This window comes from Hyla sarda, chromosome 2 (genome assembly GCF_029499605.1).
Source record: "Hyla sarda isolate aHylSar1 chromosome 2, aHylSar1.hap1, whole genome shotgun sequence".
Taxonomy (NCBI): Eukaryota; Metazoa; Chordata; class Amphibia; order Anura; family Hylidae; genus Hyla; species Hyla sarda.
Genome location: NC_079190.1, coordinates 503,779,555 through 503,795,581, shown reverse-complemented (window position 1 = coordinate 503,795,581; position 16,027 = coordinate 503,779,555). Strand labels below are relative to the sequence as shown.

The following is a 16,027-nucleotide window of genomic DNA, read 5'->3' as shown; positions in this document are numbered from 1 at the left end:
TTGGAAATGGGGAGGTGCCTGATCTTAGATGTCCTCATGAAGGGGCAAGAGCTCCGGCTCATTAACATCTACGCCCCACAAACAAAGTGGGACCGTAAAAGCCTCTTTATGAGGATCAAGCCCTTCCTTTTTACAAGTCGGCAAGTGATCTTTGGAGGGGACTTCAATACTGTCACGAGGTCCCAAGATAGGAGAGGCTCCAATGGTCCGCTGGCTTATGATAGTACAGCCCTCAATAGCATAGTTAGGGAAGCTCGCCTAGAGGACGTCCACATCCGGAGCCCCTCAGGCCACGCGGGTTTCACCTATCATCGAGGTAGCTGCAGGTCTAGGATAGACAGGTTTTATTTAAAGGAGGAAGCCGTCTCTTCCGCAGTGTCCGTGATTGAGGTGGAATTCTCCAATCACTGTATGATTTTGTTTTCCTTGAATGTTTCAGAGACCCCCCGGATGGGTAAAGGTTATTGGAAGCTGAATTCGTCCCTCCTGGAGGAAGCGGAGATAAGACAGTCCTTTGAGGATTTTCTTCAGAGTCAGGTACCTTTACTGGGCCTTTGTAGTAGTAAGTCAGAGTGGTGGGAGATATTCAAGAAGCGGGTTGCGGGGTTCTTCCGCCAGCTCTCGAGCCTCAGGTCCCTGAATAGGTACCGCCTATATCAGGGTCTGAGGAGGAAACTCGAGCTTCTCGTCTCGACTGGAGGTAGCCGGGAGGATATCTCCAGAGTGAAATCCTTGCTGATGAGGTGTCAGTACGATAGGCACGCATCTTTGGTTTTTGAGAGGGATTTCGGGAAGTACCGCTCGCCCGACCCTTACAGAAACTGTAAGATGTCAGTGAGTAGTAAAGTCATTTCAGGACTGATCGATAGTACGGGATCTCTGAATCGGTCCAGATCAGGGATCCTGGAGGTTGTCAGATCCTTCTACTCACACCTTTTGGGGAGGAAGGATCTAGATCGGGACAAGATGTCGGCTTTCCTGGCTGAAACCATTCCTGAGCCAGGGGTAGACCCCTCTCTTGATGTTTTGGCAGAAGAAATCAGGGAAGAGGAAGTGAGACTGGCGAGCGAGGGGCTTGCCCCTAAGAAGTCTCCAGGTCCGGATGGCTTAACATCCGAGTGGTACAGGACCTTTAAGGAGTCTTTAGCTCCCCTCTTGACTGAGGTATTCAATGAGTGTCTCTCCTCGGGCACTCTGCCGAAGTCAATGAGGAGGTCGGCCCTGATTCTTCTCTCAAAGGGTAAAGATCCTAGCCGGATTGAGAATTGGAGGCCCATAGCTCTTCTCAATACGGACAGGAAGCTTCTGGCTAAGATACTGTTTAATCGGTTGGTGAAGTTTGCACCCCGGCTCCTTTCAGGGGCCCAGCACTGCTCTGTTCCAGGCCGAAGCACCTTAAGTGCTGTCCTCAGTGTCAGGGAGGCAGTGGAGCGGAGTAGTGCGGGTCTCTGGAAGGGGTACTTGTTGTCCCTGGATCAGGCCAAAGCATTTGATCGGGTGAACCACGAGTACCTCTGGTCCGTCCTCCTGAGATATGGCTTACCGAGTACTTTTGTGAATTGGCTTGTCACCATATATGCAGGGGCAGAGAGTTTCCCGCTGGTGAACGGTTGGTCTGGCCGCTCTTTTGAGGTGGGGTCCGGAGTCCGTCAGGGTTGTCCTTTGAGCCCGCTGTTATACGTGTTCGCAATCGATCCCTTCGTCCGGAGGGTAGATTGTGGGCCGTTAGCGGGAGTCGGGATGAGTCTGGCGGAGCTGGATGTCGCCCAGAGAGTGGTGGCGTACGCTGATGATGTCACCATTTTCGTCTCCTCGAGGGTGGAGGTCGAGATGGTGATGTCGGAGGTGGATCGTTACTCGGAGGCATCCGGGTCCAAGATCAATCGGGATAAGTGTGAAAGTCTCTGGCTGGGAGGGGGGGATCCCATGTTTGATCTCCCGGACACCCTTCCAGGGCTCCAAGAGTCAGCAAAAGTTTTGGGCATCACATTCGGCCAGGATGATTATCCCACCAAAAACTGGGATGGTAAGCTCCAGGATGCCACTCAGAAGGTGAACCAGTGGAAGGGTTGGTCTATGACCCTCAGGGAAAGGGTACACCTGATCAAATCGTACCTGCTCCCCTTGTTTATCTATCTGGGCAGTGTATGTATCTTACCAGAGGCTTACTACACTAGGATCTACAGCCTGTTTTTCCAACTGTTATGGGGGAACAGGATGAACCTAGTCAAGAGGGAGGTTACGTACCGCACGAGGAGACTAGGGGGTTTATCTATGGTAAACCCTGTGGTGTTCTTAACGAACACCTTCTTGAAAGCTAACATCTCAAACCTCTGGAAAGAGAGGGCTCCTCCGTGGGTACTCTCCTGCAGGGAATGGTTTCGGCCTTTCTTCCAGGAATGGGAGACAGGAGGGCAAGTGAAGGACCTCCGTACACCACATGGATATCTTCCGGCTTACGCTACCCCGACTCTGAAGGCTATACGTCGGTGGGGTCTGGGAGTGTGGGAGATCAGGACCCAGTCAAGGCGTTCCCTTGACAAACGGGTTCTGTTGACCCACTTCCAGAGGCCTCTGGCGCTCAGGGACTGCCCAGGTCGGGATCTGAGGGTTGGTTTAAGTCTTTTGAACTCGAAACGGATCCCCCAGAAGTTTTGGGACTTGGCCTGGCGCTGCTTTCAGGGGAAGCTATGTGTAAGGGACAATCTGAAGTGTAGGAGCTCTGATGACCGGGACTGTCCCCGAGAAGAGTGCGGGAACACGCTGGAAAGCATGGACCACTTCCTGCTTCATTGTCCCTTTAATATAGGGGTCTACAACCGGGTGGGCGCTTCCATCGGCTGGAGTCAACTTGCCGGCCTTGCCTATCCGGAGTGGGCTTATGGAGCATTCAAGATCCTGGGTGGCCGAGATCGGTGCACATTATTTTTAGTTAGCTTAGTGGTTAGGTTCTACACGTGGAATGCACGGTGTTTAGTATCTACACAGCGAAAAGTCCTCTCCGAGGTGGAGGTCTGTAGGAATATCACTGGTGACCTCGGGAAGATCAGGTCTTTAGAGTATGGCAGATTGGGTACAAGTAGGGCTTCTCTCCTATGGAGAGGGTTTTCATTTGATGTGCCCTAGATGCTGAACCCTTTGGGGGAGGCACCTTAATTCTGGTTAGGGATAGAGTGGTAGGGTCAGTGTAGGGTCAGTGTGTAGGGACAGCTTAAACTTTAGGGGCAGCGATAGTGTGAGTCTAGGGAAAGTAGGTGAGGGATAGGTTTAAAAATTATTTGGTATCTGGTCTGCCATACTCTGATCCCGGTGGAGGGCTGGCGCATGTCACCTTTAGCTTTTTGTTTTGTTTTAGGGAAATGAGTGTATGAAGGGCTTGCAGGTAACTGAACTTGGGCCTTACAATTGTTGTGTTATGTATATAGTTATGTTATGTATATAGTTATGTTTATGTTAATAAGTGTATAGTATGTGTTTAAGTAATTATGTTGTGTGGCAAACCTTTTGGTGGCATGGCTGAATAGGCCTTGCTTTCATTTTCTTGTATATATGTATATAGGGGGCTATAGAATAGGTTGGGTGGGGGAATGGGGGGTAAGAGGTGAGCTGGGTGGAGCCATTGATGAACAATATTGGACTCCATGATGCCTGGCTCCTGGTGTGGATTATGGACTGGACTGGACATTTATACCATCTCATGGCCAGAGGGGCTGGAGGGGCTTTGGGATTAGATAGTGAAAGATTTGTTATTGTTATTCATTTACCTGTATTTCTGTATTACCGTATATTTATGCTAACTAATGTTTAGTTACCTTTCGTTTTAGTTAAGGCAGCCGGATCTATTTGTTTTGAAATTTGTTTATATATATATATTAGGAGAGGATGGGTATGAGTGTGATATCCGCTAATGATGGTGGTGAGGATGGGTGTGAGTGAGTGTGGAATGAGAGAGAGAGAGAGGGGGAAAAAAAAAAAAAAAGTGTATGTATGTTTATATGTATGTTTATATGTATGTTTATATGTATGTTTATATGTATGTTTATATGTATGTTTATATGTATGTTTATGTGTATGTTTATATGTAAGTGTTGTCTGTAATGTATCTGCTGCCTGTTAGTCAATATTTTCATTATGTCCAGGTTTGGACGGCTTTTATTTCCTATTGCCGGGCATGGCAGAGTTTTTGTTTGTGTATTTGGTGTGAGTTTGGTGTGATGTATGGTGTTGGGGTGCACATAATATTTCATTAGTTTATATATACGTGTACGTAATTAGTTTTAGTTGAAACTGGACTGGCTGGTAAAAGTTTAGTTTTTGTTATAATGACAATTTGTCTTATTTTGTTTCATATTTATGGCGCATGTAAGCTGAGTTTATGTTATGTATTATTGATTATGTCTGTTATGTTTTAGATTTTTATAATAAAAAGATTTACAGGATATAACTCAGGATCAGTACAGGATAAGTAATGTAATGTATGTACACAGTGACCTCACCAGCAGAGTAGTGAGTACAGCTCTGGAGTATAATACAGGATATAACTCAGGATCAGTACAGGATAAGTAATGTATGTACACAGTGACCTCACCAGCAGAATAGTGAGTACAGCTCTGGAGTATAATACAGGATATAACTCAGGATCAGTACAGGATAAGTAATGTATGTACACAGTGACCTCACCAGCAGAATAGTGAGTACAGCTCTGGAGTATAATACAGGATATAACTCAGGATCAGTACAGGATAAGTAATGTAATGGCTGTACACAGTGACCTCACCAGCAGAATAGTGAGTACAGCTCCGAGGTATAATACAGGATATAACTCAGGATCAGTACAGGATAAGTAATGTAATGTATGTACACAGTGACCTCACCAGCAGAATAGTGAGTACAGCTCTGGAGTATAATACAGGATATAACTCAGGATCAGTACAGGATAAGTAATGTAATGTATGTACACAGTCACCTCACCAGCAGAATAGTGAGTGCAGCTCTGGAGTATTGGCTGCACTACCCCATACAATCTGAGGACAGATGCTGCTCTTTTTCTGCAAGAATTCGGATATGTCTGTATTCCTGATTAACCCTTATAAAGCTGGAATAGATGAAGTTGCCCTAAACTAGGTGGCGATATTGTGCAAAGTGTCAAACATTGAAAGACATTTACTTCCACTTTCCCTTTTTTTTAGGAATCTTTTATATTAAGAGGCTACAAAAAATGTCTTAATCTTTTTCTTATACGTATTGGCTCATCCTCTCATCACTTGGAAACTGCGTAATACTTCATTTCACCTGTGGTGGCGCTGTATGATAGCTGAGGATTGCAGGACGCCCTCTGATCAGTTTTTTCCCATTTTTCCATTGTTTCCCAACCAGGGAGCCTCCAGCTGTTGTAAAACTACAACTCCCAGCATGCTCGGACAGCCTTCGGCTGTCCGGGCATGCTGAGAGTTGTAGTTTTGCAACAGCTGGAGGCGCCCTGGTTGGGAAACCCTGCCCTACAGAATGAATAATGAGGATAATGTTCATGTCTCCGCTGTATACCATGGCTCAGTCCCTGACGGCTCTCATGAGAGAATTATAATAGCGATCTTCACGATACACAGCGGGGGATTCTGTGCCGGGGGGTCTCCGTGTTTTCATTACTGGAATAAATGGCGCTATGATTATAATAAATATTTCAGCAGCCCAGGCCTGGGTTTAGCGCTCTGCCCTATATTCTCTGTACTGCGAGCAGATACTGTAATTGTGTAGATATAATTGCTGATGATTCTGTAATGATCGGGATTGATATCGCTGCAGGTTTATAGACTGATAGAGATGAAGACATAATGTATATACTGTGTCTATGGGGCCCATCTGTATTCCACTGATGTACTAGGGTGGATTTAGTAAACTGTTTACTGGGTTCTATTATATTGCTGTAGAGAAGTTTGATGTATTGCCCTTTTTTTTTTATTATACTACTCCTGTGCCTCCCTTCTCCCTCTGTAATCCTGTGCCTCCCTTCTCCCTCTGTAATCCTGTGCCTCCCTTCTTCCTCTGTAATCCTGTGCCTCCCTTCTCCCTCTGTAATCCTGTGCCTCCCTTCTCCCTCTGTAATCCTGTGCCCCCCTTCTCCCTCTGTAATCCTGTGCCTCCCTTCTCCCTCTGTAATCCTGTGCCTCCCTTCTCCCTCTGTAATCCGGGGGTCTCCCTTCTCTCTCTGCAGTCCTGTGCCTCCCTTCTCCCTCTGTAATCCTGTGCCTCCCTTCTCCCTCTGTAATCCTGTGCCTCCCTTCTCCCTCTGTAATCCTGTGCCCCCCTTCTCCCTCTGTAATCCTGTGCCTCCCTTCTCCCTCTGTAATCCTGTGCCTCCCTTCTCCCTCTGTAATCCGGGGGTCTCCCTTCTCTCTCTGCAGTCCTGTGCCTCCCTTCTCCCTCTGTAATCCTGTGCCTCCCTTCTCCCTCTGTAATCCTGTGCCTCCCTTCTTCCTCTGTAATCCTGTGCCTCCCTTCTCCCTCTGTACTCCTGTGCCTCCCTTCTCCCTCTGTAATCCTGTGCCCCCCTTCTCCCTCTGTAATCCTGTGCCCCCCTTCTCCTTCTGTAGTCCTGTGCCTCCCTTCTCCCTCTGTAATCCTGTGCCTCCCTTCTCCCTCTGTAATCCTGTGCCTCCCTTCTTCCTCTGTAATCCTGTGCCCCCCTTCTCCCTCTGTAATCCTGTGCCCCCCTTCTCCCTCTGTAATCCTGTGCCTCCCTTCTCCTTCTGTAGTCCTGTGCCTCCCTTATCCTTCTGTAGTCCTGTGCCTCCCTTCTCCCTCTGTAATCCTGTGCCTCCCTTCTCCCTCTGTAATCCTGTGCCTCCCTTCTTCCTCTGTAATCCTGTGCCGCCCTTCTCCCTCTGTAATCCTGTGCCCCCCTTCTCCCTCTGTAATCCTGTGCCTCCCTTCTCCTTCTGTAGTCCTGTGCCTCCCTTATCCCTCTGTAATCCTGTGCCTCCCTTCTCCCTCTGTAATCCTGTGCCCCCCCTTCTCCCTCTGTAATCCTGTGCCCCCCTTCTCCCTCTGTAATCCTGTGCCTCCCTTCTCCCTCTGTAATCCTGTGCCTCCCTTCTCCCTCTGTAGTCCTGTGCCCCCCTTCTCCCTCTGTAATCCTGTGCCTCCCTTCTCCCTCTGTAATCCTGTGCCCCCCTCCTCCCTCTGTAATCCTGTGCCTCCCTTCTCCCTCTGTAATCCTGTGCCCCCCTTCTCCCTCTGTAATCCTGTGCCTCCCTTCTCTCTCTGTAATCCTGTGCCCCCCTTCTCCCTCTGTAATCCTGTGCCCCCCCTTCTCCCTCTGTAATCCTGTGCCTTCCTTCTCCCTCTGTAATCCTGTGCCCCCTCTTCTCCCTCTGTAATCCTGTGCCTCCCTTCTCGCTTTGTAATTCTGTGCTTCCCTTCTCCCTCTGTAATCCTGTGCCTCCCTTCTCCCTCTGTAGTCCTGTGCCTCCCTTCTCCCTCTGTAATCCTGTGTCTCCCTTCTCCCTCTGTAATCCTGTGCCTCCCTTCTCCCTCTGTAATCCTGTGCCTCCCTTCTTCCTCTGTAATCCTGTGCCTCCCTTCTCCCTCTGTAATCCGGGGGTCTCCCTTCTCGCTCTGCAGTCCTGTGCCTCCCTTCTCTCTCTGCAGTCCTGTGTCTACCTTCTCCCTCTGTAATTCTGTGCCTCCCTTCTCACTCTGTAATCCTGTGCCTCCCTTCTCCCTCTGTAATCCTGTGCCTCCCTTCTCTCTCCGTAATCTTGTGCCTCCCTTCTCTCCCTGCAGTCCTGTGCCTCCCTTCTCTCTCTACAGTCCTGTGCCTCCCTTCTCCCTCTGTAATCCTGTGCCTCCCTTCTCCCTCTGTAATCCTGTGCCTCCCTTCTCTCTCCGTAATCTTGTGCCTCCCTTCTCTCCCTGCAGTCCTGTGTCTCCCTTCTCTCTCTGTAATCCTGTGCCTCCCTTCTCCCTCTGTAATCCTGTGCCTCCCTTCTCTCTCTGTAATCCTGTGCTTCCCTTCTCCCTCTGTAATCCTTAGCCTCCCTTCTCCCTCTGTAATCCTGTGCCTCCCTTCTCCCTCTGTAGTCCTGTGCCCCCCTTCTCCCTCTGTAATCCTGTGCCTCCCTTCTCCCTCTGTAATCCTGTGCCTCCCTTCTCCCTCTGTAATCCTGTGCCCCCCCCTTCTCCCTCTGTAATCCTGTGCCTCCCTTCTCTCTCTGTAATCCTGTGCCCCCCTTCTCCCTCTGTAATCCTGTGCCTCCCTTCTCCCTCTGTAATCCTGTGCCCCCTCTTCTCCCAATGTAATCCTGTGCCTCCCTTCTCGCTCTGTAATTCTGTGCTTCCCTTCTCCCTCTGTAATCCTGTGTCTCCCTTCTCCCTCTGTAGTCCTGTGCCTCCCTTCTCCCTCTGTAATCCGGGGGTCTCCCTTCTCGCTCTGCAGTCCTGTGCCTCCCTTCTCTCTCTGCAGTCCTGTGTCTACCTTCTCCCTCTGTAATTCTGTGCCTCCCTTCTCCCTCTGTAATCCTGTGCCTCCCTTCTCCCTCTATAATCCTGTGCCTCCCTTCTCTCTCCGTAATCTTGTGCCTCCCTTCTCTCCCTGCAGTCCTTTGCCTCCCTTCTCTCTCTGCAGTCCTGTGTCTACCTTCTCCCTCTGTAATTCTGTGCCTCCCTTCTCCCTCTGTAATCCTGTGCCTCCCTTCTCCCTCTGTAATCCTGTGCCTCCCTTCTCTCTCCGTAATCTTGTGCCTCCCTTCTCTCCCTGCAGTCCTGTGTCTCCCTTCTCTCTCTGTAATCCTGTGCTTCCCTTCTCTCTCTGTAATCCTGTGCTTCCCTTCTCCCTCTGTAATCCTTAGCCTCCCTTCTCCCTCTGTAATCCTGTGCCTCCCTTCTCCTTCTGTAATCCTGTGCCTCCCTTCTCTCTCTGTAATCCTGTGCTTCCCTTCTCCCTCTGTAATCCTTAGCCTCCCTTCTCCCTCTGTAATCCTGTGCCTCCCTTCTCCTTCTGTAATCCTGTGCCTCCCTTCTCTCTCTGCAGTCCTGTGCCCCCCTTCTCCCTCTGTAATCTTGTGCCTCCCTTCTCTCTCTGCAGTCCTGTGCCCCACTTCTCCCTCCGTAATCTTGTGCCTCCCTTCTCTCTCCGTAATCTTGTGCCTCCCTTCTCTCTCCGTAATCTTGTGCCTCCCTTCTCTCTCCGTAATCTTGTGTCTCCCTTCTCTCCCTGCAGTCCTGTGCCCCCCTTCTCCCTCACCTTTGTGTTTCCCAAATATCCCTTCTCTCTTAGGGTTTTTTCCTTTCTCCCTAAGCATATGAACTATTATTGATGTTCTCCCGTCTCACTTCTCATCTGTTCCTTCTCGGGTCCCACGTTCCTTCTTGTTTTTCAGATCCTTTTTCACCCTCTCACCTCTTCATATTTACTCCTCCTTATAATTGTCCTTATTTTTATGAATCCTATTAACATGTCACTTAAGATTAAGGACGCCTTTGGGGACTCCTGACTTCGTATCTTAATCAACAGATCTTTAACTTGGGTTTCATGAGAATTTCCTCCTTTGCCGTCTCGGCTTTATGGAACCTAAATAGATTTTCAGACAAATTGCATTATAGACTAATGACGCTTATTATTCTGTAATGGGATCTTGGTATAATCGGTATCGGGGAAAATTCCTGTCGACATCTCTGTAAATAATATCAATATAAAAACTGAGAAGGAAGGTACCAATGGAGAAGAGGGTAGACTGGGGTCTCATCTTGGAGGTGTAGAGCGCGAAATCACTTCCAGCACCTGGGAAATCCATTCGAGAGTGACCAATAATTTCTGATGGGATTTCTTTAACTGAATTGTGTAATATTAGGTGTTGACCCCCATAAATTACTGGGCACCTCTATATAGAATATGGGGGAGAAAAATGTAATGACACCTAGTTCTGTAGTCATGGAACCAGTATTACCGAGATAATGGCTCAGCCACTGCCTTGACAGGTGCCCAGGAGGTGGCTCTTCAGATTAGGTGCCCAAAACTCTCTGTATTAGGTGCCCAAAACTCTCAGCCATGATTGACAGCTCTAGTGGTCTCCCGATTTAATGTTACAGCTGTCACTCATAGAGTTTAGTGACTGACCATCAAACCAGAAGTCCTCACCACTGGAGCATTTGCCGTAATGGTGACCAGGACATTAAGCAACATTTGTTTTGGTAATGCAAGTACACAAAAGCGATGGAAGACGGCACTCTAAATGGTGTCCAAATAACGTGACGTTTTTTGGTCCATACACATACAAGTGATGCAACGTTTCAACCTGACAATCAGGTCTTTCTCAAGCGTTGCTTGAGAAAGACCTGATTGTCAGGTTGAAACGTTGCATCACTTGTATGTGTATGGACAAATAAACTTCACGTTATTTGGACACCATTTGGAGTACTGTCTTCCATCGCTTTTGTGTACTTGGATTCTGCTTTGGTCAAGCATTTGAGGATTGGCACCCACTGGCCTATAAGGCTCTCGTTGCGCCCTCCCCACCCCTATGGTTTCGTTGTCTTGGTAATGCAGGTTTCATAACCAAACCACTGGGTATCATAAAACTATTCTCACCATCCTCTATTCAGGGCTGTGGGCTGTTTTTAGGGCTCATAACTACCAACAGGTTTCCTTTAATGGAGGTTGTGTAAACCTAAGTCTTGTAGAATGCTGTTACTCTATGGTAAACCAGCTCCAGGAAATACCAAACACTACAACTTCACCAACAGCCTTGGGATGCGTCTCTGAGGTGGATTTTGGTACAACTTCCAAAATTCTTGTAGGACCAAGAGAAGTCATTGGTGACCCAGTATAAAATGTTCTTTTGGGTACATTATGGGGGTATATATACCCATAATCCATAGAGAGGAGCGGTATCTGAGAGCTGATGGTTGGGGTAGGTCTTCTGGTATATGGCAGGAGCTTCTCTTCAGAAGTCATTGGTGACCCAGTATAAAATGTCCTTTTGGGTACGTTATGGGGGGTGCATATACCCATAATCCATAGAGAGATGGTAACGAGCAGCTCATGGTTGGGGTAGGTCTTCTGGTATGGCAGGAGCTCCTCTTCAGAAGTCATTGGTGACCCAGTATAAAGTGTCCTTTTAGGTACGTTATGGGGGGTGCATATACCCATAATCCATAGAGAGATGGTAACGAGCAGCTCATGGTTGGGGTAGGTCTTCTGGTATGGCAGGAGCTCCTCTTCAGAAGTCATTGGTGACCCAGTATAAAATGTCCTTTTGGGTACGTTATGGGGGGGTGCATATACCCATAATCCATAGAGAGATGGTAACGAGCAGCTCATGGTTGGGGTAGGTCTTCTGGTATGTGGCAGGAGCTCCTCTTCAGAAGTCATTGGTGACCCAGTATAAAATGTCCTTTTGGGTATATTATGGGGGGGGGGGGGTGCATATACCCATAATCCATAGAGAGATGGTAATGAGCAGCTCATGGTTGGGGTAGGTCTTCTGGTATATGGCAGGAGCTCCTCTTCAGAAGTCATTGGTGACCCAGTATAAAATGTCCTTTTGGGTACATTATGGGGGGGTACATATGCCCATAATTGATAGAACGGAGTGGTATCGGACATCCCATGGTTGGGGTAGGTCTTCTGGTATATGGCAGGAGCTCCTCTTCAGAAGTCATTGGTGACCCAGTATAAAATGCTCTTTTGGGTACAATAAGGGGTACATATACCCATAATCCATAGAAAAGAGCGGTATCGGACATCCTATGGTTGGGGTAGGTCTTCTGGTATATGGCCGGAGCTCCTCTTCAGAAGGGTTTGCATCTTCTTGGTTCCTGACCTGTTCCTTCTCCTTCATCATCCTCTCCTTCTTACCTTTTGTCTAGAAATGATTTTTCGAAAAACTGATTCTAATTTCTGTCTTTTCTTTCCTCTTTCTCTCTTCCAGGCAAGACAGGGGTGCTTGCTGATCTGTTGCCGAGTTTTGAAGTGGAAATTATGCCAGGTACCCAGTGTCATCTTCTAAGTGTTTCTGCAGATCTGTAATTCATCCATCTGTCTCTTCCATCTGTCTCCACTCTCCGCCAGGTCAGGTTTTCCTAATAGGATGATCTCACGCTGTTCATGTCTGAGGAAGGTCCATGAATTGTTCCCGGGCTGGTTCAGTGGGCTCTGGGTATTATACATAAGATCTGGGCCAGAAAAAACAGTAGAGGGCCCCGTGTAAGGGTAAATGGGGCCCCTATACTCTGCGGGGGCTGGTGATAGAGCAGATGGGAAGGGGCTTCTCATAGAGACCCTTTGCTATTTTAGCCTTTTTATAGCTCGCTGCTTGTTTGTTACAGTGTCCAAGAGTAGAATTTTTTTTATTGACACACGGAGAAGCATATATACAGTGCAAACAAACAGATAATGTATAAATATGTATATACAGAGTATACAAAAAAGAGGATTGCAGCAGCACACATTGGTCAAAAAATTGAGGCTCTTAGCGCACTTTTTGATCAAAACGTGTCCCCCATCCACCACGGGGAGGTGGCCTCATTTAGGATAGGACCCTAACACAAATTCTGAGCCTAATGTTCAGATACCAAGATATACCAAGATATACAGATAATGTATACATATATACACACAGATATACAGATAATGTATACATATATACACACACAGATATACAGATAATGTATACATATATACACACAGATATGCAGATAATGTATACATATATACACACAGATATACAGATAATGTATGCATATATATATATATATATATTTATACACACAGATATACAGATAATGTATACATATATATATACACACAGATACACAGATAATGTATACATATATACAGTGCAAACAGATAATGTATACATATATACACAAACAAGGATAAGTTGGCCTGCACTACTGATACCAAAACTACTGCATGGACCTGGCATACAGGTGCACGCTGCTAGGCTGAATATACATAAACAGGAGAATACAGCAGCACACTGCCAGCACAAAGATACAGATAAAACATGAAATGCTATACAGCTATAGTGCAAAAAATGAAAAAGTGAGGTACTTAGCTCACAATTTGGTGGCCTAATAGTTTGGACCATCCCACCACGGTAAGGTGTCCTCATTGGGTTGGACCCTACACTGTGAATATGCCTCTGTGTAATCAGTTTAACAGGCATTGCAAGGTCTGAGACGTCCAGCACCTTATACACACCTAATAGAGGGGGGTGGGGTGCAGGAGCCAACATGGAGGTAGCTACTCCCCCGTATGTATAACACAAACAAGGATAAGTTGGCCAGCACATACTGATACCGAAACTACTGCATGGACCTGGCATACAGGTGCACGCTGCTAGGCTGACTATATACATATGGGGGAGTGGCTACCTCCATGTTGGCTCCTGCACCCCACCCACCTCTATTAGGTGTGTATAAGGTGCTGGACGTCTCAGACCTTGCAATGCCTGTTAAACTGATTACACAGAGGCATATTCACAGTGTAGGGTCCGTCCCAATGAGGTCACCTTACCGTGGTGGGATGGTCAAAACTATTTGGCCGCCAAATTGTGAGCTAAGTACCTCACTTTTTCATTTTTCGCACTATAGCTGTATAGCATTTCATTTTTTATCTGTATCTTTGTGCTAGCAGTGTGCTGCTGTATTCTCCTGTTTATGTATATACACACACAGATATACAGATAATGTATACATATATACACACAGATATACAGATAATGTATACATATATACACACAGATATACAGATAATATATACATATATACTCACAGATATACAGATAATGTATACATATATACACACAGATATACACATAATGTATACATATATACACACAGATATACAGATAATGTATACATATATACACACACAGATATACAGATAATGTATACATATATACACACAGATATACATATAATGTAAACATATATACACACAGATATACAGATAATGTATACATATATACACAGATATACAGATAATGTGTGTGTGTGTGTGTGTGTGTATATATATATATATATATACACACACACACAGATATACAGATAATGTATACAGATATACAGATAATGTATACATATATACAGATAATGTATGCATATATACACACACAGATATACAGATAATGTATACATATATACACACAGATATACAGATAATGTGTGTGTATATATATATATATATATACACACACAGATATACAGATAATGTATACATATATACACACAGATATACAGATAGTGTATACATATATATACACAGATATACAGATTATGTATACATATATACACACAGATATACAAATAATGTATACATATATACACACAGATATACAGATAATGTATACATATATACACACAGATATACAGATAGTGTATACATATATACACACAGATATACAGATTATGTATACATATATACACACAGATATACAGATAATGAATACATATATACACACAGATATACAGATAATGTATACATATATACACACAGATATACAGATAATGTATACATATATACACACAGATATACAGATAATGTATACATATATACACACACAGATATACAGATAATGTATACATATATACACAGATATACAGATATTGTAAACATATATACATAGATATACAGATAATGTATACATATATACACAGATATACAGATAATGTATACATATATACACACAGATATACAGATAATGTATACATATATACACAGATATACAGATAATGTATACATATATACCCACAGATATACAGATAATGTATACATATATACACACACAGATATACAGATAATGTATACAAATATACACAGATATACAGATAATGTATACATATACACACAGATATACAGATAATGTATACATATATATATATACAGATAATGTATACATATATACACACAGACATACAGATAATGTATACATATATACACACAGACATACAGATAATGTATACATATATATTCACACAGATATAAATATAATGTATACATATATACACACAGATATACAGATAATGTATACATATATACACAGATATACAGATAATGTATACATATATACACACACAGATATACAGATAATGTATACATATATACACACAGATATACACATAATGTATACATATATACACACACAGATATACAGATAATGTATACATATATATATATATACAGATAATGTATACATATATACACACAGATATACAGATAATGTATACATATATACACAGATATACAGATAATGTATACATATATACACACAGATATACAGATAATGTATACATATATACACAGATATACAGATAATGTATACATATATACACAGATATACAGATATTGTAAACATATATACATAGATATACAGATAATGTATACATATATACACACAGATATACAGATAATGTGTGTATATATATATATATACACACACAGATATACAGATAATGTATACATATATACACACAGATATACAGATAGTGTATACATATATATACACAGATATACAGATTATGTATACATATATACACATTGATATACAGATAATGTGTGTGTATATATATATATATATATATACACACACACACACAGATATACAGATAATGTGTGTATATATATATATATACACACACACACAGATATACAGATAATGTATACATATATACACACAGATATACAGACAGTGTATACATATATACACACAGATATACAGATTATGTATACATATATACACACAGATATACAGATTATGTATACATATATACACACAGATATACAGATAATGAATACATATATACACACAGATATACAGATAATGTATACATATATACACACAGATATACATATAATGTAAACATATATACACACAGATATACAGATAATGTATACATATATACACAGATATACAGATAATGTGTGTGTGTGTCTGTGTGTATATATATATATATATATACACACACACACAGATATACAGATAATGTATACAGATATACAGATAATGTATACATATATACAGATAAT

The 16,027-nt window shown here is 44.0% G+C and overlaps 1 protein-coding gene across 4 annotated transcripts in view; it reads left to right on the top strand.

Moving 5' to 3' along the window:
- The window catches only part of ILDR2 (immunoglobulin like domain containing receptor 2), a 301,458-nt gene that overhangs the window by 239,132 nt on the left and 46,299 nt on the right, over nt 1-16,027 (top strand). For 2 of the 4 annotated variants that reach the window (XM_056559848.1, XM_056559847.1), the window contains exon 4: nt 11,928-11,984. The exons of the other annotated variants lie outside the window; for them this stretch is intronic. In XM_056559848.1, coding sequence (XP_056415823.1) covers nt 11,928-11,984 — 57 coding nt within the window. The remainder of the gene's footprint in view (nt 1-11,927; nt 11,985-16,027) is intronic. 4 annotated transcript variants of the gene reach the window in all.